This window comes from Nuphar pumila, chromosome 16 (assembly GCF_984573655.1).
Source record: "Nuphar pumila chromosome 16, dmNupPumi1.hap1.1, whole genome shotgun sequence".
In the NCBI taxonomy this organism is placed as follows: Eukaryota; Viridiplantae; Streptophyta; class Magnoliopsida; order Nymphaeales; family Nymphaeaceae; genus Nuphar; species Nuphar pumila.
In genome coordinates, this window is record NC_143264.1 from 20937627 (window position 1) to 20963893 (window position 26267).

General features: G+C 36.8%; 1 protein-coding gene across 1 annotated transcript; it reads right to left on the reverse strand.

Moving 5' to 3' along the window:
- Nucleotides 1–512: 512 nt before the first annotated feature.
- LOC149813071 (nuclear transport factor 2-like) lies at nucleotides 513–23856 on the reverse strand. The gene is made up of 10 exons (XM_089991803.1): nucleotides 23766–23856; nucleotides 18053–18102; nucleotides 17815–17952; nucleotides 16995–17298; nucleotides 16688–16920; nucleotides 16431–16596; nucleotides 16022–16143; nucleotides 15876–15941; nucleotides 1279–1348; nucleotides 513–1192 (listed from the first exon to the last, which is right to left on the reverse strand). The coding sequence occupies exons 2-10, from the start codon at nucleotides 18098–18100 to the stop codon at nucleotides 972–974; spliced, it is 1368 nt and encodes a 455-aa protein (XP_089847929.1). The 5' UTR covers nucleotides 18101–18102; nucleotides 23766–23856; the 3' UTR covers nucleotides 513–971.
- Nucleotides 23857–26267: the final 2411 nt, after the last annotated feature.

Here is a 26267-nt window from a genome sequence, read left to right on the forward strand (position 1 = left end):
CTGTTACGCTTTCTGTTTTTTCATTCATAGAATCGTGACCTAAAAGATGTTTTTATAATGTTACAACACAGTGATATGGATCCAGGTCTGGTGTATCCAGACCCGATAGTCTAAGTGGGTTATAATACATAAGTATGAATATGTTACATGGCTGTACACAATCCATGGATCGGGTCGGATCCTTTCCACCTTTTTCAAAACCTTCTTGTCCGCAAGCCTGAGACCATGTGGGCAACCCCTGGTATCTATGGCTCTGCTTTCTGTTCTTGAGGGCTCAGCAGCCTTTGCCGCATCAAATTTCTAACAAACTAGCAAAATTTTTGATTAAATCCATGCATCTACATTAGTAGCCAACACTTTAATCTCTCTCTCTCATACATGCTGGCATTGATCAAGCAGCATCTTCTCAAGAAATTTCACAAGGGCACAATTCACCAGATTCTGAGAAACAACAGTTTCTGAGAACAGAATCAACAATTCCACGATGAAAACATAGCAGAAAGCAAGAGCAATTGACAATCCAAAACTGATGATTACCATTGTGTATCTTCTGTTCACTACAAATTACACTTGAAAATTAAATAATAATGATAAAACTAAATAATCATCTCAAGAAAATGAAACCAACAAGCCTCTATATGATTCTCCACAATAAAGTACCAAAATTTCTCTGCAGCAAGATGAGTGCACCAACGTCACTGACCAGTTCAAGTTATCTGGGTAGAAAGAAAACCAGCAAATTTCTTAAATATTCCCCTTTACCGATGGGGGAAAAAATTAACAAAAAACACTCTTCGACCTTGAATTTTTTTATCAATAACAACAATGCCCCTGATATCAACTCCAAGGATCTGAAGGGGCGTTCCCAATCATCTCTAGGGGCATTCATACCAAGAATTATAAGGTTCCATAATTTCACCAAGAGTTGTTTTGGTAACCTGAGCAGAATGGCAGCCAAGTTCAATCCCTTCTCATACATTGGAGACAGCCCCAGCATAACGGCTTGCTCTGCCATTGCCATTTTGATCGGTGCGCTGAGAACCATCTCCTCCCCATCCAGATGCGCCCCAGCCACGTGCATTGCCATTGTCACTCCTCCCGTACCCACGCCCACCAAAATTTCCACGACCTCTTTGACCATCATTTCGGAACCCACCTCTCCCTGGAGGAAACCGGCTCCCTCTCCCACTACCTGTGAAGCCAAGGCAAGCATATGAGCTACACAACATATATCAATTACAGCGATAATTGAGATTATACAAGGAGTAATATGCTTGCCTCGGGCTGTAGAAGTGGCTCGCTTCTCCTCAACATAGCATTGCCGGGCACCAATCATGACAGGAGAAGCCTGAAAAAGTATGCAAGAAGAGATAAATTTCTTGCTACTGTATAGTTTAATGAATAATGGCAGGCCATGCACAGTCCAGTTACTGAGAAAGAAAGAAATGAATTTCTTGCTACCATATAGTCTAATGAATAACAGTGGGGCCACGCACAATCCAGTTACTGGGAATCCGCTAACTCAAGTCTCTACACTTTTAAAGACGAACAATTAGGAATAACCTACTCGTGATTCACGAAACAGATTTGAACAAAGGTTGAACCATATTCTTCTGTAACAGATTTTTTTTTGGACAGAATTCTGTGGCAGAATCTAATTAGTCTTTTAATCCTGAATGGCTATTTTATCTGACGCAGCAGCATTAAATTGACAAAAGTTTTCTTTTCATCTAAAATCTACAAGGTGTCTGGAGTCCAAACTTCAGATATCACCAAAATTTTATAACCACCCTAACATTGCATCGTTACCTTTCGAAATGGCCAAACAACTTAACTGCAAGACCACCAAGGATAATTCAAAACTAATTACAACGCACCATAGGGAAAATCCACACAATTAACTTGAAACAGTCTGCAAGAGAAGTCCACAGTTCAAGACATTAATAAAGATGACAACTTCAGAACCTTGAGACAAAGATGATGGCAAGCAGCATTACATGCATAACACAAGAAGACTCAACCACTGCAGTAATGAAACCAGAGACCACCTGTCACTCAAGCCAACGAGTGAAGCAACTAGAATCAAGAAACTTTCAATCCCTAGGTTGCTGTGTTATTTTTACATCATTGCTGAAAGAATCAACGATGTTAGAAAACCAAAGCAGCACACAGAAGATGACACCATTCCCTTGTAAAAGACATTGAAATCTTAGATTGACTCAGTTCATAAACCTTTAAGTGTAAGTTTTAAGTGCTGGTTCTAATCCTCACTAAGGACCAACAAACAGTCATCACTTTTTGAGAGAGGAGCAATCACTGTCAATATTTCATCATAAAATGACAAATCAAAATAAAGATCCTACTGGAAAAGACAGGGAAGGCAGCCAAGAACAAAATTTCTCAACACTGTAATTACATGACATGCAACATGTTATGGAGATGGTGGTGAAATATGGGAATCTTCTGGAAAAAGGATACAGTTTAGACATACATACTATTTCTAAACATAAATGTTAACCTTATTTCTCATAAGACATCTTATTAGCTAGATTGAAGTTACATATCAGTATGAAATTATTACAAACCATTGTTTGAAACTATATAAGCTTCATCTTAAATGTAGTGTTCACATCAGACAGTCCTCACAAGAAACAATTATACCTACTGTCATTGTTGCAAAATTCTGATTTTGACAACAGCAATCCAGACCTTCTACAGATAGATCAGCAGAAGTAATCCATGACGCTTGCACTATTATTTTACGTAAAACTGCAGTAGGCAGTCTTATAAATAAAAAACAAACCACCCACAACATGCACTGCTCCATGTTGCTAGACAACTTTCAAAATCTCTTCCATGTACCAAAATCCAATGAAGTTTAACCAGTGACCCATCCCTACATAAACTGACTAACAGCACCTGAATGGCCATAAGCTGAGAACCTAAGAACAGGCAGTTGACTGACCCAAGGCTAACCAAAGTTAAGCCCTGACTGTTTGTAACGAGATATTGCGGAAATATAAAGAGTGCTCATAAGCACTTACAACAATGAATAAAAGAGACAATATCACAAGTCCACTAAGGGACAATGCAAGCACAAGCCTTTAAGAAGGCAACAATATAAAAAGCCTCTTATTGAAAAGAGAGAGAGCTCTCAAGAATTAAAATATACAAGGGGTTCACCCCTATTTATACAAGAGGGAGTGGAAAGACAAGGAGGGCCAAGGGCCTCAAAAGGAGAGCCCAAAAGGGGGCTCCCATGGAGTCGTTGGGAGGCCCCAAGGGTCACATTTGTGACCGTTTGGGGCTCCAACGACTCTATGGTTGGAGCCCCTTTTGGTTCCTAAAAAATACAAAAAAGAAAAACTAAAAAATAAATAAATAAATTACATTTTAACAAATAGTTGTTTTCTAAAACAACTATGTGAAATTACAAAAATACCCCTATCGGGTATATATATATATATATGAAGTACATTTTAACACCCCCCCTCAAACTTTACGGGGAAACGACAGAAAGTTTGCCAAAAAGAAACATGAAGCGGGGAGCCGGAAGAGCTTTAGTAAAGAAGTCTGCCAACTGATATTCTGAAGTGACATACGGTAGAGCAATTGTTCCTCGTAAGTATTCGTCACGAACATAGTGACAATCCATTTCTATATGTTTAGTACGCTCATGGAAGGTATGATTGCTTGCAATATAGATGACACTCTTGTTGTCGCAACATAATTTTGAAGCTTCGGTAATATCAACCCCCATGTCTTTAGGCAGACTGCGAAACCATACAAGTTCCATTGTTGTGGTTGTCATATCCCGATATTCAGCTTCAGTAGATGATAGTGAAATTTTCTGTTGCTTCTTGCATCGCCAGGCAATCAAAGAGTCTCTTGAAAAGACACAAAAACCAGTAGTTGAGACTCGATCATTAGGATTACCTCCTCAATCTGCATTAGTATAAGCAAGAAGATTCAAGGAAGAAGAGGATGATAGAAATAGCCCTTTATTGATGGTGTTCCGAATGTAACGGATGATCCGGAGAACAACACTCATATGCACAGTTGTAGGAGCATGCTGAAATTGACTAACTGAGTGAACCGCATGGGTGATATCAGGTCTGGTGATGGTTAAATAAGTGAGAGACCCAATGAGTTGTCTGTAGGGTGTGGGATCTTCCAGAAGAACCCCATCCTCCAACCATAATTTGACATTAATAACCTCGGAAGTTTCTACTTTTTTATCATCAGAAATCCCAGACTTATAACATATATCTGCAACAAGCTTCATCTGTGACAAAATATATCCTCGAAAAAAGTATGCAACTTCAATTCCAAGAAAGTATCTAAGAAAACCTAAATCAGACATATCAAAATTATTTTTTAACATATTTTTAACATCAATAATACTATTTTGATCATTCCCAGTGATAATCATATCATCAACATAAAGTAACAATATTACGATACTAGTACCTGCATTTTTAACAAAAAGAGCAGTGTCAGTATAACAAGAGTGAAATCCTAATTTTATCATGATATCACTGAAATGATCATACCAAGCCTTAGGGGTTTGTTTAAGGCCATACAATGCTTTTAAAAGTCGAAGAGTTTGACCTTGCTCAATATTAATTCAGGGTGGTGGATCCATGTAAACTTCTTCACTTAAACTTCCATTTAAAAAGACATTTTTTATATCAAGTTGATAAATAAGCCATTTTTTGGTTGATGCGACAACTATTAAAGTCCTGACACTGGTCATTCGAGCTACGGGAGCGAATGTTTCTTCATAATCAATTCCATATTCTTGTGAGTATCCCTTAGCGACTAACCTAGCTTTATATCGTTCTAAAGAGCCATCGCTTTTAGTTTTGACTTTGAAGACCTAGCGACACCCAATAGGTTTTTTGTGTGGGGGTAAATTAACTATTTCCCAAGTATTAGCCTTTTTTAGTGCATCTAGTGCAACTCGCATTGCTTCAACCCAATGTGGTATAGATTTAGCTTGATTGTAGTGAGCGGGTTCAAAATAAGAATGTAGGGTTATTAAACATGCTCGATAGTTGGGCGTTAAGGAATCATAGGATACAAACCTATTTGGGGGTATTGATATTCTAGAAGAATGTCTAACTTGTGGTTCATCAGTAGACTTAGAGATTTGAGAGTATTTTTCAAGGGCACTAGTAGGGTTTTCTTGATTTTTTCTTGAGTAAACATTCATATTTGTATTATTATCATTTGAGGGTATTATATCAAGATTGGACGCCTCACATGTATCTTCTATGCTTTCAAGGGAATCCTTTTGTATGTCATCAATAAGATCATATAAAAATATATAATCAATTTCATTTGTTTCTTCTATTTTATCAAAACCATTCTCTTTTTCTAGAAATGTTACATCTTTTGAAACATATAGTTTATCATTCTTAAAATCATAACATCTATACCCTTTTTGATTTTCACCATATCCTAGAAAAACACATTCAATTGCTTTTGGAGACAGCTTATCTCTTTTATGCGATAGGACAAAGCATTTGCAACAAAAAATACGAAGATGATTGAAATCAGGTGAAAGTTTAAAGAGCTTTTCATTGGGAGAACCATTTTTTAGTTTAGAAGATGGCATTCTATTGATTAGATAAGTTGCGGTTAGAACGACTTCGGCCCAAAACTTCTTTGGAATATTTCTAGAAACAAGTAATGTTCTAGCGGTTTCAACAATGTGCCTATGTTTCCTTTCCGCTAGGCCATTTTGTTGAGGGGTCCTAGGACATGATTTTTTATGACAAATTTCATTTTGGGTTAAATAGTTTTGAAATTCGTGAGATAAATATTCACCACCAGAATCGGTTCTCAAAGTAGATATGTTACTTTGGAATTGATTTTGAATTTTTCTATGAAAATCTTTAAAGAAAATAAATACTTCCGACTTATGACTAAGAAAATAAATCCAAACATACCGAGTAAAGTCATCAATAAAAGTAACATAATAAGAATAGCTCCCTTTAGACATGACAGAGAAGGCCACCAAACATCCGAATGCACAAATTCAAAAGGTCTTGACGAAAGAAAAGTTCTAGTTGGAAATGGAATAGACTTCATTTTTCCAAAAATACAATCTTTGCAACTAATTTCTTTTTCCTTACAAAAATTGTTTCCAAAGGGAAAAAAATACATTTTGGAATAACTTGGATGACCAAGTCTTTTATGTCAAGTTTCCATATTTTTTTCTTGGACATAAGAAAAAAAATAATTTGTAGGAAGATCGAGATGGTCCATATAGTAGAGGTCTCCCTTCCTATGGCCTTGCCGAATCCGCTTCCCGGACTGTAGATCCTGCACAAAGCAACCATTAGATGAGAAAGATATTTCACATCCATGGTCGGCAATTTGGGAGACCGAAAAAAGGTTTAAATTTAGTTTGGGAACAACTCTTATTTTTGGAACACAAAAATTTTGAGAATCTTTAAAAGAGCCAATACTTGAAATTTTTAAAAAGGTTCCATCGGCCGTAGAGACACAAGAATCCTTTGAATTGGTGCAAACATCAACAAGTGCATTTTCATGGGGGGTCATATGAAAAGAGGCTCCGGAGTCAAGGATCCAAGAATACGTACCGGGTGATGATGTAGAAGCAATAGCCGCACCCGATGTGGAGGAAGAAGTTTTTAGAATTTGTTGAAGAGCTATAAATATTTGCCCAAGAGTCTCTTTGAGAACATTATTCTTGCCTTCATCTTCTTTGATGGTAGTTTCTTCAAGAGAGGCCACCTTTGGCTTGAAAGTTCCATTAAGCTTTGGGCAAGCGGGTTTGATGTGACCCGGCTCATAGCAATGATGACAAACAATCATTTTTCTTCCTCTATTATAGTTTCCTTGTTTCCCAAATTGAGGAGGTTTATAGGTTCTTACATTGTTACCGGGTTTGGATACGACAAGCACTTCATCAACATGTTTACTCATGCCAAGCCTTGTCTCCTCTTGAGTGATTTCGGCAATGACATCTTCAATAGAAGGAAAAATAGATCTATGGAGAAGTGAGGATCTCACTTGCTCAAATTCGGGACGTAGCCCAAAAAGAAATTGAAACAATCGTTGTTCCATTTGTTTTTATCTTAATTCAATATCTTCCATAGAAACCCATTTTGGCTTTAAAAGAGCCAATTCATCCCATAGCGGGTTTAGGGCACTATAATAGTCTTGAATGCTAGAATCACCTTGTTTGGTGGTTCTAATCTTTTTTTGCAAAAAAATATGCTCTTGCAAGATCCTTTTGGGTATACATACCCTTCATAAAGGACCAAGCCTCAGTGACCCGACAAAATTTAGCTATATTAGCACATACCTTAAGCTCAACATTGTTCATAAACCACGCAAGGATTTTCGCGTGATTGCTTTCCCAATCTTCCACTTCTTTTTGATGATTTTCAATGGCCTTGAGGCAAGCATCTCCTTCAAGAGCCTTTTCTTGACCTCTTTCGTTCTTCGTGAGCATAAGCTTAGGTTCCGGAACAGTACCCATGACAAAACCCCAAAGTTTCTTTCCTTTGAGGTTGTTTTCCATTGCCGATGCCCACATCATGTAATTCTTTCCATTGAGCTTGAAGGATAGGTCGATCTTTGCCTCCATGATGTTTCCAAGAAATGAGAAGAGATACACAAAATATGAAATACACGAACCACACTTTTCCTTCAAGAACCGAGTGACTCTGATACCATGTAACGAGATATTGCGAAAATATAAGGAGTGCTTATAAGCACTTACAACAATGAATAAATGAGACAATATCACAAGTCCACTAAGGGACAATGCAAGCACAAGCCTTTAAGAAAGCAACAATATAAAAAGCCTCTTATTGAAAAGAGAGAGAGCTCTCAAGAATGAAAATATACAAGGGGTTCACCCCTATTTATACAAGAGGGAGTGGAAAGAAAAGGAGGGTCAAGGGCCTCAATGGGAGCCCCCAACGGTCACATTTGTGACCGTTGGGGGCTCCAACGACTCTATGGTTGGAGCCCCTTTTGGTTCCTAAAAAATACAAAAAAGAAAAACTAAAGAATAAATAAAGAAATTACATTTTAACAAATAGTTGTTTTCTAAAACAACTATGTGAAATTAAAAAAATACCCCTATCGGGTATATAGCAGGCTGACTGAAGGAAGTTGGCTGCAGATCTAAGCTGAGGAGTTAATATAAATGCATAAATCTTCTATTCCCTAATCCATCATGATTAGTACAAAACCCAAGCCTTACAATATCTACAGCTCAAATGTTCCTCACTTAGCTTTTCAGTAGCTTGATACTTTTCCGATACATGAGAATCACTGACGTAAGCTTGCTGAAAATCAAAAGAATCAAATGAAAACATCATATTTTTTTCCAGCTACCCTTGGGTCACTAAATACATTGCAACATAGAAACTTTGCAGTTTGCACAAATTTGCAAATCAATTGCACCTCAAGTGTTGTTATCTATGCACATTCTGTTCACTGTTCATTCTGCTAGTTTTTCTTTTTCTTTTTTCTCTGGTAGACATTACAATATTTGCTAAAAGAGAAAAAAAGAACAAATGGCAAGCCAAGATTGGTTAATGTATTCAGCGAAGTGGTATATGAATGCCCATATCACCTTGCAGAAGATGCCAACCAGTCCAAGCGGACCCTTGAGTGGACCTTCAAGCATTGTGGCTGAACGCCAATGTTCCGATCTTGGTAAGTTCCATAGTTCAAAGATATCTCACCTAATGCGAGGTGGGTTTGTCAAGCATGACTCACTTTTTTATCAAAAATAGATAGCAACTAATCCAGTAGATCTCATATGGTTAGAGATGGGAACAGAAATAGGAGACTAAATTAGGATCAGATAGAGGGATCTCATTTCAGTCATTAATACATTGCTAGGATAACTTCCACACACCCAATATTTGATGGAAGGACTGCTCAGCCAGGGATGAGAGAAATAGTAATTGTCTTTCACCCTCTCTATTGATCTGTCCGAGATCACTGGAAGAAAGTCACTTATCAATGTATTTCTTTCATGCTGGAATCCATCTTGCCATTAATGCGGGTATTTCCACCTACATAGTAGGATCTGCAGCTCAAATTAAAGCCACGAAAATGTAGCCGACAAATATAAAGGTGAATTGGCTCAATTTGATAGTTAGAAGCCTTTATGCAATTCGCCTCCAGACTAGTTAAAGCTGCTCATAATCAATTCGCAGTAAGCCAATGATCATCAGAGTTGACTAGGACGGTTAATAATTCCCTTGAAGCATACTCTATAATTTGTTTTCCATCTTCCAAAGTTGATTTATCTGTCCTTTCTTTAATTCTTATCATTGGTTTTGTGTTTATATGAGTAAGCTTTTGTTCATGGTTCCCTTCATTTTTACATCATTTCCTTCTTTAAGAGAGAAGGTGATAGTAAATCAGTTCCATGAAGTCCAATAAACTTCCTATTCATATTCTAGAAAGAAAATATGTGAAACTAGATGGGTGTTGCCATTAGGATCAAATAAGATAGCTGGACTAGTTAGATTAACGCTATCTGAACCATGGGGTATCGAGTTCAAATCTTATTAGGGGGCCATCCCCAAGTTTGACTATCAAAAGGAAAAGAAAAAGTTCAGCAATCCAGACTGATGTTGCATATACTTTCACCCTTACAAGATGTGTGGCTGCATAGTGGAGTCTAAAACCGAATCCACAAGTCTCATCAAGTTGATGAAATATTAGTATGCCCCCAGACTGTTATAATATCATGATTCCAACTGGGAAATTGAGAAAATCTGAACAGGAACTTCTTCTGAATTGCATAAGAATATTTACGTAGATGATTAGTAGTCAATTCATGACACTGCCTAATACTAGTTTTTCAGCAAAGAAAAACGCTAACTTGAAAAAAAAAATCACCAAGTTTTTCATAATTTAATGACAAAATGGAAGATCCACTACTCAATAAACAGAAAGAAACCAACTGGAGAAAAGGTCAAAGAAACAAGAAACTTTCAAATAAGAAGAAATCTAGTAGGTTAAGTGATCGTTAAACAGCCTTTCAAAATGATCCTGGTGAAGAATGTAAATCTAGCCCCTAAAAGGTCAAGGCCGCTCTAACTAAAAGTGATCAAGTAAATGTTTTACTACATATATACATACACAAATACTATAGTCACCAATATCCATCTCCGCAAGACAATTTCTCAGGATATTATAAGATTTTCTCTGGATCTCAAGAAAATATCAAGAAAGTCCTAGCAGTTTCTGAAAAAAAAATTATATAGAAAATAATCATAGTCACAAATCTCGTTCTCAGGATATTCTCCTCAAAGGTATATCTCGGGATATTTTCAAAAAATATTTTTTTCTCGGGAAATTTTTGGAAAAATCTAGGTAATAAATAAATAAATAAATTTTGAGAGAGAGAGAGGTTTGAATTGAGCAAAAACATGCAGAATAAGTATGCAACTAGTGATAGAAGTTTAATGGGATATTAAGTATGGTATTGCATAATACATCTACATTGTCTTTCAAGGGACTTGAAATAGTCCCATATCGAAGAGGGTGCGGGAGAGAGAGCCTCCCACATCTTATAAAAGGAGGTGGGGCTCTCCTTCTCATACATCAGCCTAACATGCCATTTTCCAAGGGCGGGCAGCAATCAATGCTGCCTGCGATGTGGCATTGGTTTTTTCACACTGCCATGCAACTTTTGCTACTTTACATGGCAGTCATGCAACATCCAATACCAACCAGGTATTGAATGTTGTTTATGTTAAAAAAAAGACTCGTGCCATCAAAACGATGGCAGCGCATTTGAGCGGATCCTGAAAATAGCTCATGGCGATGTTGTCAGTCTTCACAATGAATGGTGCCCCGAGCAAATAGTGGCACCACACTTGCAAGCAATGCACTGCCCCTGGATCCTTTTTTTTAAAGGTTCGAAAGAGCAAAGAAATGCTCAAAAGAGCGCCATGTGCCCGAGAGCCCATGCTCTAGTTGGGCCTAAGTTAGATATTGGTGGAGGAAAAGGACGAGTCTGGTAAGATAACCGGGTACAAATGGGGAGGGAGTCAACTGAACATCTCACCCCACAACAAGAAGGGAGAAACCGATCATGGAGGAGGAACAACACCGTCTGATCTCCCAGAAGCGGAAGTTCCTCCGAGGACAACTCCCATACCATTTTTGCAAGAGCTGGAGAAGCGTCTACGGGTAAAGCATCCGTGAAGCATTTGCTTTAGGAAGCTTCTACGATGAATCATTTAAGATTTTGCAAAAAAATAAACACGAGATACCAGTTTAAGCGAGTTTTTGAATATCTCATGTAAAAATGTTAGTATATCATTTAATGTTTATATATTTTTTTGCATGATATTTAAAATATCAGCAATATTTGTTACTTTGAAAATAATATGAAAAATAAACATCAACAAAGCAATCATAAACAGTGTGATAAGTATTGATGTATCACATAATATTTTTCGATACAATACTTTTTTCTGGAGGATGACCTAATAAACCCCAGATACTAGTTCAAGGGTGTATTAATAATGTATGGCATGTAGCAAGGTTGTTTGTACCATACTATATCGTACGATACAATATGGTACGGTACATATCATTACTATGAAGGAAAATGATACGCACTTGTATCGCGATACGAGTGCATATTGTATATGTATCGTACAATACGAGTGTTAAGATATGTACATATATAATATTATATATATATATGCCAGAGTTGTCAGTCGAGGAAGCGAGAGCGGGAAGCGATTTAGGAAGCAAAAGCGGGAAGGGAAGCACTTCCAAAATTTTAGGAAGTGGGAAGCGCAAGACGACTTAGAAGCGAACCAGAAATCGTCTCAGAAACGATAAAAGAAGCGAATCAGAAGCGACCTACGAAACGAGGTGGAAGCAAATGGAAAGCGAAAAAAGGGGGAAAAAGCAAAACAAGAAGAAAAAAAACAAAAAAGAAAAAGAAAAAAGAAGGGGAAGCGAGCTTACCCTGAAGGGGAAGTGAGCTTCACATTTAAGGGAAGCACGCTTTCTAGCACGTTTCGGAAGTGCCACGTTTCGCGCTTCTGAAACATGCTTCAGGGAAGTGCGCTTCCCCAAGTCCTATGGCGCTTCTAGTAACTTTGTTATATATTCAAGTCAACTATTGGTTGACTTGAGGGGTTGGTTGTTGGACAGCTAGATTGGTTATCCTTTTTCCCTTCTTTAATCTCTCTTTTTTCTTTCATGTTCCCTATATAAAGGGTGGGTGGGTGCCTTTGTACGAGAGAGAGTGATGGGTACTTTTAGGATTGTGTGTGATTTGAATGTATTGTAGTGAGGATTCTTTATAATTTTATTTCTTTTGTATTATTTGAATTTCATCCATAATGAAATTATTTATTTTTAAGTCATGTTCTATGAGTGTTTCTATTGTGAACGTGTGTTTAATTATATTGTATTTTTGGTCCATGGGACACATTCCAGAGTGCATTGGGATCTATGCCATTTTGTGACATAGTATCAAAGCGAGACATCGGGGTCTTGAAGGATTCGTATTAAATGAATGAAATGGATTCAAGGATTTCACATTCCTGTGTGTATCTTTGGCTTCTTGATTTTCATATGTATGGTAAGTATTTTTTTAAAAAGGAGTTATGTTAAACATAAATATTTTTTATGTAGAAATTGTTGTGTTTTGATATATGAAATATGTCTTAGATTATGAATATGTGTAGTGAAAAACTATATTTTGCAACAAGATTTCTGAGACATGATCAACAAGATTTTTGTAGGTTAATCTCATATATTTTCCAGTTATTTCAGTTATGTAATCAGTTTCTTAGTATATTACTATATTTTAAATTTTGTTGGTTAATCTCGTATATTTTTCAGTTATTTAATCAGTTATGTAATCGCCGACCCCAATTGTTTTGGGATGAAGGCGTAGTTGTTGTTGTTGTAATCTCGTATATTTTTCAGTTATTTCAGTTATGTAATTAGTTTCTTAATATATTTTAACTTTTGTTGGTTAATCTCATATATTTTCCAGTTACGTAATCAGTTTTTTAGTTACTTTTATATGTTAATCTCATATTTTTAGAATAATCTCACATATTTTAACTTTTGTAGGTTAATCTCATATATTTTCCAGTTATGCAATCAGTTTCTTAGTATATTTTAACTTTTGTTGGTTAATCTCATATATTTTCCAGTTATGTAATCAGTTTTTTAGTTACTTTTATATGTTAATCTCATATTTTTTAGAATAATCTCATATATTTTAACTTTTGTTGGTTAATCTCATACATTTTCCAGTTATGGAATCAGTTTCTTAGTATATTTTATCTTTTGTTGGTTAATCTCATATATTTTCCAGTTATGTAATCGTTTTTTTAGTTACTTTTATATGTTAATCTCATATTTTTTAGAATAATCTCATATATTTTAACTTTTATAGGTTAATCTCATATATTTTCCAGTTATTTCAGTTATGTAATCAGTTTCTTAGTATATTTTAACTTTTGTTGGTTAATCTCATATATTTTCCAGTTATGTAATCAGTTTTTTAGTTACTTTTATATGTTAATCTCATATTTTTTAGAATAATTTCATATATTTTAACTTTTGTTGGTTAATCTCATATATTTTTCAGTTATTTAATCGGTTTCTTAGTATATTTTATCTTTTGTTGGTCGATCTCATATATTTTCCAGTTATGTAATCATTTTTTGGTTACTTTTATATGTTAATCTCATATTTTTTAGAATAATCTCATATATTTTAACTTTTGTAGGTTAATCTCATATATTTTCCAATTATTTCAGTTATGTAATCAGTTTCTTAGTATTTTTTAACTTTTTTGGTTAATCTCATATATTTTCCAGTTATGTAATCAGTTTTTAGTTACTTTTATATGTTAATCTCATATTTTTTAGTACTTATTTGAGATTTTCTATTTTTTATTGGTTGTTATTTCATCAATAAAGCATTTATTTATTTATTTATATTTTTAGATATTTTTTTTTATAATTTTTTTTTAAGTTTTCAAAAGAAATATTCGAGGCGTACGCTTTACGCCTAGCCTCGGTTTTTGGTGGAGCGCCTCGCTACGCCTCAATGCTTTTCACAACACTGGATAGGACATTCTATTGGATTCCATGTCTGCACATTGGATAGACGGCATATTTGAGAATATTAGGAATATGAATGAAGGCAAACACTTGAATCTTGCTAAGGCCCTGTTTGGATGTGTTTTTATTCATTGTTTACAAACATAAATAAAAACACGTTATAAATGAAAATTCTGCCTTCATTTATAATGAAATAAATGTTTGGATCACAAACTACTAAAACTAAAATGAAGAAGAAAGGGAGATAAGTGGTGAGTGAGAGAAGAAAAAAAATGTTGCATAAGGGAAGATGAAAACTGGGCACATAGTGGTGATGGTTTAAGCATAAAGAACAGTTTGGGCAAAATAAAGAACAGTTATCAGCACAAAAGCATAAAGAACAGTTTGATCTCATTAACATAGAAAAATTTTATGTGAATAAGGTACAAGAAGAGTTCGTTTTATTGACAGAGGGAGATAGAAGGAACAACAGATCAGTATGTTGGTGATGATGTTGAGGAGCATGAGGGAGATGAAGACTAAGGAGGAGGAAAAAGAGGAGCTGCTGCTGCTGATGATTAACACGGTATGATAAAACATTTTACTTTATTTTTTAAAATATAGGTTGTAAAACTTGTAAGTCAAAAAACATTTTGACTTAGACATTAGACATTAGACTCTTTGTATTTAGTTATATTATGGGTAAGAGTTTGCTTTATACTGCTACTTGGATAATTTGCATTTTCTTATTAGTCATGAATGCCATTACTAACTTATTATCCTGATTCTTTGGTGATTAATTTTTCTGTGATCGATTATTGCTTGATATTTGTTATTTTGTCTTTATTTTGCAGTTAGTTGTATTACTTTCTTTTTTCTTTTTCAAGTTTGAATTTGCAATTTTTACAGTGCCTTATAATATAGTGCCACTTTATAACAATTATGATACACATGTTACAACATTAATCATAACATCGCCATAATTCACATATTTCTCCCTTAAAATTTAGTATTATTTTTTAGTTTAAATTACTACTCCATTATGCAATGATATTGTTAGATTACCAGAGATATCCATTACTATGAGACAGCATTGTTTGCAACAAGTAGACCATTGCAATCACAATGAAGGGTGACAAGCCATGGGTGGTAATGTGACCAGGCAAAGCAAACCAATGTAATATTAGGTTGCCACTAAGGGGGGCCCACACCCCCACAGACAAACTAACCCTATCAAGTTACAACACAATTAAATCATTAATTTGCTAAAATACAATAATAGAATACATAAAAATTGCTAGTGAACATAATCAAACAATACATTTTAGTCAACAAGCAATAATAGTAATAACTTCTCCTGGAACTTGCAGTTTCATGAAGGACCTGTCCTAAATAGTCCTCTTTAAGATAGTTTACAATTGTCACCAGAAGCTCCAAGTTTCCCTTCTTTCAAGTTTAGTGCTCTCTTTTCTATTTCAAGCCTAGTCAAGTCTTATATCTTCTGACTTTTCTATTAACTAACAAAGTTGGTTTGTCAAAAGAAAAAATTTACATGTCAAACTTGTAGAAAACTCCAGTTTGACAATAATCAGGTTAGAAGTACCTATAAGGGGAAATGTGGAAACTATGTACATATAAGCACAATAAACCTTCTTTCCAGTCACTTGATTGCACAAACACAAGTCTTGATGGCACAAACACTAGCTAACCCTAAGATAAAAGAAACATCACAAAATGACCATGGTCTTACAATGGAAAAAAGAACAAGATGTTTACCTCGAGCGCATCTTGAACAGCAGATGAAGTCTCAAACTCCACAAAACCATAGCAAAATCCTTGTTGCTGCATGGCAAAAGACAACTAAGCCTGGACAGAGTATGTGCCCACAAAATGAGATTGAAGTTGAGAAATCAGGAACCAACCTTATTGCTTCTCACTTGAATTCCTCCAGGCTTGATGGGTCCAAACTTTTTAAACTCATCCTCCAGTTGGACCTCAATAGCATTCATGGGCAGGTTTCGTATATAAATAGAGCAACCATCAGCTGCGACAAACAAATCTCAGAGATCTAAGTACAATTTGAGAGCATGATCCAGAGATAAGACTATCTAAATTGGAACACATTAGCCTACATGTTCATGTGCAAATTCATAATGAAGTTAAGAATAGCAGAAATATGAATGTGATATAAGCAGTTGTCACAACACATATTTATTTTTTTCTTCAAGAAAAATGATATCCATTTTCTGTTTTGAATAATTTTCTCCAGATAAGTAATATCAGTTAACTAATAGATGGTAGATTCCCAATTTGTGGATAAAAAATACTGACCTCCTTCCTTATCAGAGGAATTGTTGTTAGTAGGTGCTGAAGGTTCAGATATTGAAACAGGCACAGCTTGAGCAACAGCTGGTCGCTCAGTGCTTGGACGTGCTACCCGCACAGTGGCAGGCACACTAACTGGAGCACTCCATGTGTTGTCCCTCATAACCTTGACCTGCATTCAGGGCCACTCCTTAGGACGCTGCCAATTGAGATCAACAGTATCAACATCTTTATCATTGTGCATACATTTACATGGAACTTACAATAGATGCATATGATTTTTTAACAGGCTCTTCCTGAACCAAAGTAGAAGACTCAACCATCGGTAGCAATTCATTTGGAGTTGCATCAACAGTCCCTCCCACGGCATCAACTTTTTCAACCACAGAGCTTTCTTCATGGTAAGAAGTAGCAATCTCTTCCTCACCGTTGATGACATCTTCTGCTAGTGGCATTGCAGAATCTAATGCATGCTGATCTTGAATTTCAGAGGTCTCTGGACGAAAAGCATCATAAGTAGCCAGTTGAAGTAAAACAAACAATAGCACTAAAAACGACACCGAAAGATACCTTTCTCTGGTGTCAAGGGAGCTTTGGGAGAAGTTTCACTAATGCCATTAGTTAGTGTAGAACCATTATCATGCACTTCTGTTTCATCCAATGGCCTGAACACATCATTTAGAACATAATAGCCCTTGTCTTGGGGAGCTAGGAAGAATGACTCAGTAAATTTCCTGCTCGAGTTGTCTTCTCCCAAAAGGGATCCAGTCACTAAAACAACTACACCACCATTGAAAGAATCCTGTGAATCAACAGTCTTAATTTCTGCCTTGAAGTTATGGTAGTCCAGTGACATTATCTTCTCATTGATATCCTGCACCAAGAAATAGCAACATCAAGAACTGCTATCCAGTAATCTCTTAATCATCCAAGTTGCCACATCCAAATGCTAAGACTCAGGATGAGCAGGATCAGCTTCTCCATCCCTAAATGTTGAAATCAAGTCTTATAAACATGGACAAATAAAAGTCAAGATATTGGCATATAAAAAACCAATATGAACCCAAAAAAAGGGCAGGTAAAGGTTGAGGAAACCAGATTCAAAGATGAATATCAGAATGAAACCAATTTGAATACTAGATTAAAGAAGCACATCTATTTTAAAGCAAACTGTAAACTCCAATTTTCCAATTTAGGACACAGAATTGTCAGATGCTTACCAAACATGATTCTGATTAAAGAAAAAAAAAATCATGACAAAGATTAAATAGTTCCTAGTGGGAGAGGCCAGATAGGAACAGCAATATTGTAACTTTGGGACAGGAAATGGAGAGGAAACTAAATGACGCTTAACAGCAAAGAAATTATAGAAATGCTCCAGCCAACATACTTGTGTGGTTGTCACTGAAGTCATTACACCATTAGAATCAGGTCGTCCCATCACACTGGAATCTTGATAAAACCTGTAAACCAGCTCAGGCGATTGATGAAGAATATGGTAATACTGCTCAACAAAAGCATTGCCAATCTGCAAAACGGTCAAATCAGAATCATTACATGATATGAAAAAGATAACTGCACGAATAGAAGTTTGAAAACCAGCAAACAGAATTGACCAAGGTGCATACCACTTCAGCACTGTGACTAGATCCAGAACTGATTTGTTGAGATGCCATCCCTGTAGCAATTATTTGGAAAAGTAAAGATGTAAAAAATAGGGATACATACATACATACATACATAAGGAAATTCTTCATTCAAAACCAAACATGCTAAACTATTAAACCCCCTTGGTAATATAAATCAGACAAACATGTAACTAATAAATCATTCATCAACAAAATCTAGAAAAACAGATATGAAAAGCAAAAGAAACTAAAAAAAGAATCTCTTAAGAAAACCAAGGAGAAGATGCACATACATAAAAGCATGGGGTTGTGTGTGTGTGTGTGTGAGAGAGAGAGAGAGAGAGAGAGAAAGAGAGCAGACAAACCCTAATAGAAAGTCATACTGACAAATATGATTCATCTGAGATGACATAAAACAAACTAGATAGCTGGAGAGGTTTATGAAAAAAAAAATGGACATTTGAGAAAAATAAAAACTGACAAATAACAAACTCAGTAAGACTGACCCTTGGAAGCAAATTTGAGAACACTGAAGTTTTTAAGAATCCAGGAACAGAACCATTACATTCTAACACATGCCATTAAAAATAAGTTTCGTACACCAAACCACATTTTACTATACAACCACAACCTGAGAGATCAGTACCAACTGCTAGGATACTGCATTACCACAAAGATTAAGAGAGCAAGAGAACAATTCTGACTCTTTGCAGAATAGAACCACAAATTATAAACTAATATGGAAAAAGTAATGCAAACTCTGCCTGTGTATAACTGTTTAGTTATACATTGCCGGTCCCAAGCCTGGATAAAGGAGGAGGGTTGCGGTAGGCCAGTGATAGCCAGTATAAAAACTTAGTCATACCCTATGAATATGAACCAATATGAGAATTTCATTGGGGCGTTCCCTACTGAGCGACGCGCTGTACTCTATAGGCCCGGAGGCAGTGATAAATGGGCAAGGGTTGCTAGGTCGTCGCCCGGAAGCGACGCGTCACACCGGCGCCCGGGTGTGGTGTCAAATAGGCAAGGGTTCCCTCACTTTGTTAGACGGGTGGGGGTAAAGAAGTTAGTCCAAGACCATAAAATTAGGTTAGTCACTTGCAACATAGGGTCTTTAACTGGTAAGTTGGTAGAGTTAGTAGATGTTATGTGTAGGAGAAAGATTGATATTTTATGTCTACAAGAGACCAAATGGGTAGGTGAGAAGGCAAAAGTGATAGAACCTTGGGGATATAAGATTTGGTATACAGGAATAAATAAAAATAGAAATGGAGTAGGGATTGTTATGAGTCGTGAGTTTATAGATAATGTAGTTGAGGTCCGTAGGAAGGGTGATAGGATTTTACTTATTAAATTAGTATTAGGTACGGATATTATTAATATTATTAGTGTTTATGTACCTCAAGTAGGTTTGGATGATTCCAATAAGCGTCAATTTTGGGAAGATTTAGATGGAGTAGTACAAGAGATATCTTATGGAGAAAAGTTTTTCATCGGCGGTGACCTTAATGGACATGTAGGCATTAGTAGAGATGGATTTGAGAGTATCCATGGAGGCTATGGTATAGGAGAAATAAACGAAAGTGGAGAAAGGATTTTAGATTTTGGTTTGTCCTATGATATGATCTTAGCAAACACTTGGTTTAGGAAGAGGGAGTCTCAACTAGTAACATTTAAAAGTGGGGTTAATACGAGTCAGATAGATTTTTTCCTACTTACAAAGAGAGATAGGGGTTGTTGCATCGATTGCAATGTTATACTGGGAGAAAGTGTAGCTACACAACATCGAGTCTTAATTTTAGATCTTAGAATTAGACAATGTCGCAAAAGGGATAGACATAGGATAGATCCTAGAATTAAGTGGTGGGCACTGAAAGAAGCTAAACAAAAAATGTTTGTAGAGCAGGTAGTTAAGGAAGTTAATTGGTCTCTCGAGGAGGATTCAGAATCAATGTGGAATAAGATAGCGGGTGGCATGAAAAAGGTGACTAAGGAGATATTGGGTGAGTCTAAAGGCGGTGCACCGTTAGGTAATGATACATCATGGTGGAATGAGGATGTCAAATTAGCTATTAAGGTTAAAAGAGAGTGTTATAGAAATCTAAGTAAGAGTCGTGATAATGAGAATTTGGAAAAGTATATGATAGCAAAGAAGCTAAAAAAGTAGTTCGAAACGTGAGGGATAAGGTATATAAGGAGGTTTATGACAAGTTGGATACAAAAAAGAGCGAGAAGAATATTTATAGGCTTGCAAAGATGAGAGATAAAAAATTGAGGGATCTGGGTATGGTTAGATGTATCAAAGATGAAACAGAAAGGGTTTTAGTCAAAGATGAGGAGATTAAGGAGAGATGAAAAGATTATTTTGATAAGCTATTTAATGGAAGTCATGCTCAGGATCTTGGAGACTTGTCCATTCCTTTTCATGAGATGAATCGTGACTTCATGCGCAAGATTCAAAAGAAAGAAATTGCAGAGGCTTTGAAGAAAATAAAATCAAGAAGGGCAGTTGGCCCAGATCGTATACCTATCGAGGCTTGGAAATGCTTGGGAGAGAAAGGTTTAGAATGGTTGACAAATCTTTTTAACAAGATTTGACGGACAAATAAGATGCCTAATGAGTGGAGGAAGAGTACTTTGGTGTCTCTATATAAGAATAAGGGTGATATACAAGATTGCACAAACTATCGTGGTATAAAACTCATGAGTCATACTATAAAACTTTGGGAGAGGGTGATTGAGTCTAGGTTGAGGAAAGTTGTCATGATATTGGAGAATCAATTTGGTTTTATGCCTGGAAGATCAACTATAGAAGTTATACATCTTCTTAGACAACTTATTGAGAGAAATAGAGAGAGGAACAAAGATTTGCATATGGCTTTTATTGATTTGGAGAAGACATACGATAGAGTACCTAGGGACGTTTTCTGGTGGACAATGATGAAGAAAGGTGTTTCTCTCAAGTACATTAGTATAATTAAGGATATGTATGAAGGAGTAGTAACCAATGTCCGCACTTGTGGAGGGGTGACAACCAATTTTCCTATAACGGTTGGCTTACATCAAGGATCTGCTTTAAGCCCTTTCCTATTTGCTATAGTGATGGATGAGCTTACGAGATCAATTCAAGAAAATGTGCTGTGGTGTATGTTGTTTGCTGATGATATTGTTTTGATTGATGAGTCTAGAGCTGGGGTTAATGCTAAGTTAGAATTATGGAGACAGACATTGGAAGCAAGAGGTTTTAAGTTGAGTAAGACAAAATATATGGAATGTCGGTTTAGTAAGCAATGAAGTAGTGATGGGAGTGTAGTGAAGCTTGGTGAGCAAGAAATACCGGTGGATGATTGTTTCAAATATTTGGGATCTATCATTCAAAAGTATAGAGAAATTGATGGAGATGTAAATCATAGGATAAAGCTTGGGTGGATGAAATGGAAAAGTGCAACTGGAGTGTTGTGCGATCATAGAATGCCATTGCGGCTGAAGGAAAAGTTTTATAGGACAACTATTAGGCTCGCTTTACTATATGATACGGAATGTTGGGCTGCCAAGTGACATCATATTCAAAAAATGAGTGTAGCTGAGATGCGTATGCTTAGATGGATGTGTGGAAATACAATAAAAGATAAGATTCGGAACGAGGAGATACGTAAGAAGGTAGGCGTTGCACCCATTGAAAATAAGATGAGAGAGAATCGTTTACAGTGGTTTGGACATATTCGGCGAAGGCCTAATGATGCTCCAGTTAGAAGGATGGAGAAATGGAAAAATGTATTAGTTAAAAGAGGTCGGGGTAGGCCTAGGAAGACTTGGATGGAGATGATAGGAAAGGATATGAATGCTTTGAACCTCACCGAGGACATGGCATTGGATAGAAATGATTGGAGGAGAAGGATTCATGTGGAAGACCCAGAATGATTTTCTTTGTTGGTTCATATCGTCGACCCCAATAGTTTTGGGATGAAGGCGTAGTTGTTGTTGTTGTATGGAAAAAGTAATGCAATATTTTTTTTTGTATAAACCCGCCCATCACCGACCCCACATTGGCTGGCCTCCAGTTTGTAAAACCCTTGAGGTCCCCTCTGCCCACCGGGGAGTACACCCAGCTTCGACCTTGCGGTAAGGGATGCCAACCATGGATTTCAAACTTGTGACATCCCGTCTACTTGGTGATATTCACAAATCGCCCCCACCAGAAATGCAATTTTAACAAAGGATAGACCGAAGTGCATAGAGAAACAGGAAAGTTACTAAAACACCAAAATCCTTGAACCTGTAAGGGAGAAGAGTTGGGAACCATAATACCTATTAACACTTTTGCAAAAGTCTATACCTAGGAAACCCAATAGCAATTTAAGGCCAGCATAACAAGCTCTCAATATATCACACCATCATAAAATCCAGAAAAATATTTAAAAAAAAATCAACAGAAAACAAGCCTAAAAAATCCATGCACAAATTACTAAAAAGCATCCCTAAACCTTAAACCCTGAAAACGTAAGCTATAACAATGAAAAATGGCAAGTTGAAGGGTGGCGTCACAAGGGCTTCACTCATCTAGTAGTGGCAACTTGTGAATGTCACCAAGTTGTTGATGGGACATCACAAGTTTGAAACCCATGGGTGGCGTCTCTTGCCGAAATGTTGAAGCTGGGCGTACTCCCCCCGATGGGCAGGGGGGACCTCAAGGGTTTTACCAACCAGAGGCCAGCCAATGTGCGGTTGGTGATTGGGGTTCTTCCCCTTGGAGTATAAAAAAAATGCAAAATAGCAAACCCATAAACCAGCAGGGAAAATCAACTGAACCACAATCAATATCTACACCTTCCAGTTGAATTACAACGCCCAACCTCATTCTACCATCGAAATAGCACCCAAACAGATATCAATTGGACTAAATGACCATCTTCAATTAGCAATACCCAATTAAGCAAACACCAACAATGAAACCCTGGAGTAAAACTCGGGGCAGAAATTTTCAAGCAAATTAGAGAAACTTTTTCATAGGCACGAATACCAGCATCGTTGCAATTACAAAACTAAACCCAGTGTATTTGACCCAAAAAATTCCGATACAGTTCAGGAACTCAATAAGCTCATCAACGAAGTGTACAATCACAACCCTCACACCCACCAAAGATAAACGAAACCTTACCACAACCACACCTCCTATCAAAATCCCAATCTAACACGCCAAACTTGATCCAAAATACCTTATTTATAAACTACAGCAAATCCGACAAACGGATCCAATATAAATCCAACAGAATCGACCAAAGCCAAGGGAAAAATAAATGAAAAACCCAAAAAGGCAAAGCTAAAACCCCAAGAACCCCATAACCCACTGAACGAAAAACAGGAAAGAAACCAAGACGTATGTAAATATTCACTTTAAAAAGGAAACCTAATAGCAGAAAAGCTCTGACAGGGAAGAAGGAGAGCAAAATCACAACATAAACAAGGAATAAATGATGATTCAACCACGAAGAGCACCTTTTCCCGGGATTTGAGGGATACCCAATTCGGTAAATCATTAAAAACGTTCAAAAAAACCTATATAAAGGCTTGAATCAATACATAAAGACTGCAATCACCGAGTAAAACAAGTCCGGATACTACCAATGGTGATCAAACTGGATGAAAAAGAAAGGAAAACAAAAGAACATTTGACTAAGATAGAGAAGGAAGAAGAACAGGAACGACTAACCTTCGATTGAGAAGCAGATTCGGCGAGAAGGACGAGAAAGGAGGACTGATATTAACAAATAGATCCAACCAAACGTCTGACTTCTAGTGAGGACCTCATGTAGCAAACGAGTATTTCTTTATATTCAGGGAAACCTTAAGTGGCAATTCTGTAATAACCAAAGTTGCCTAAGATAAACACCTTGAGGTAACAAAAAATTTCTATCCAGCCCAAACTTTTGTTCAATATCGAGTCCTATTCGGGCTTTTTGTTCCAATTGCACGTCTCTTGAAGGTTCAAACGGATGAGACCTCAATCAACTGCACAAACTTGTAAGCAAACATAGTCGTGGTTAATCCAGTGATCTCATGGAGGAAGCTTACATTGAAAAGCATAGGCAAAGTAATATATGGCATGCTATTTTATATATAAAAAAAAATGGATTTAAATTGAAGAGTTGAATGCATTGGTTATTTGGATACAGTAATGGAGGATAAAAGATCATTGCATGTGGCTCTTCAATCAAAGTATGATATCCAATTTTGTTTGTCAATGATTTTTTTCTATTGTTTAGAAAATTTTCCATACTTCAAGATTTAATTATCTTTATACTTTTTGTGTGTTGATTTTCACGTTTAGCTGTTGTGGTCCTACCATTTGTATAAGAGACCAACAGGATTTGAGACACACGCATGCACTTGTATGCAAACACATGCGACATGTATGAACTTGATGCATCATACATGACATGTGGTGAGTAAAGAACATCTCATGGGCGCACAGTCACAGTGACAATGTTATGTTCCACTGAGTGTTGTCTATCGTATCATAATTGGATTATTGGCATGCATTTACATGATTTTTGGCGCACAATAAGAAGCCACTACATAAGATTATAAGATCACTCGAGTGAGAATATTTTTTATTCACAACATTCGTGTCTCATGGTGAAAAGTTCAAATTAGAACTTTCCCTTATGATATTTATCTTCAAGCAAATATTGCTAGTGTAGCGTAGAGAAGGTTGAATTACTTGTGTCCTGCTCTTTAGAGTTTTGTTCTTTTTTAATGAGAATGCTGGAGCAATGCTCAGAAATCTATTAAAGAATCATAAAAAGTTTACAATGATCAACCTAAACAAGGTAGCCAATCCGGTGTCTTATCCTTCCAGAACAAGGAACGGTGCTTGCATAATAAAAGGATCCCATCGGAGCACAAGCCCCCTACAAGAAAAAACAAAAAAAAACAAAAGTTGCAGCCAACGAAGAAGCTGCCACACTACTGCCACGACCTCTGCATGATTCCCGCATCACGGAGCACCATAAGAGATACCAATGTCCCATGGGCCAGCTGAAGAAATAAGTGGCTGCACTTTGCCTCCATCAGGGAGCATTCAAGAGAGCACCATTGTCCCCCAATGAACAAAAAACGTTGGGAATCAACGCAGCAAAGACCAGCAGCCCTGTGTCGCCAAACTTAGAAACTGCATACCAAAAAGTCACCTGCTGTCCAACCGGCTGCACTAATGGCACACATGCCAGCCCGTCTAACGCAAACTGTTTGACGACTGGGGACGTATCCGGAGGCCAACCCAAGCACATGATCTGCTGAGCGCAGAATTTTCTCCTTTGAGATGACCTCATCATTGTGAATAGCAACATTCCTTACTTTCTATACCTGTCAAATAACTAAATGAAATACCGAGTTCCAAGCACTTTTGTAACCAAACTTGCTAAACTTAACAGAGAACCACCAAGATAATTCCCTCACAACTGTCGTACCTCTTCCCAAACTTGCCGCAAACGAGATGCCAGACAGATTGCATGACATGACAATAAAAAAACAGGTGACTGTGATCCTCTTCTGCCTTTCAACAAAGCGCACATCTATTAGGGAAGGACATACCAAATTTCCTTAACCGATTCTGTGTCAACAATTTATGATAACATGCAAGGTACACTACCCAACAAGCTCTAGGAATGACTCCTTTTGTCCACACAAATTTCAGCCAAGGGTCAGGTTGTTCCCTCTTTCCGAATTGTATTCCATAATTCTTTATGAGAGACTAAGTTCGCATTGCAGGACCCCTTCCAACACAATGAATCTGAACCATCAGATAATGAGAAGGAAAATAATCGATTCCATACCTGGTTCAACGAGGGAAAAGAAGGGTAGATACAAGAAGCAAACAAGAACATACCTTCGGCCACTGTAGTACCTTTTACCCGATTCAAGAGGCTCTTTTCTCTGGCATCAATATACAAAAGAAGGGGCCCCTCCAAGGGTCAGTCCAAAATTTTGTGAGAGACCAAAAAAGCAGGATCAGACCTCAAAGTAATAAGGAGAACTCTACCAGCTTAGGACAATAATTTCAAAACTCTATTCTCTTCTGAACTTTGTCCACCACGTGCAAACACATATCTGTATCCAGCTTGCTAAAGAAAAGAGGGACACCATGATACTTCATGAGCAGCTCATCAAGCTGCCACCCGAAAATACTAGAGATTGAGAACAAAAAGATCAC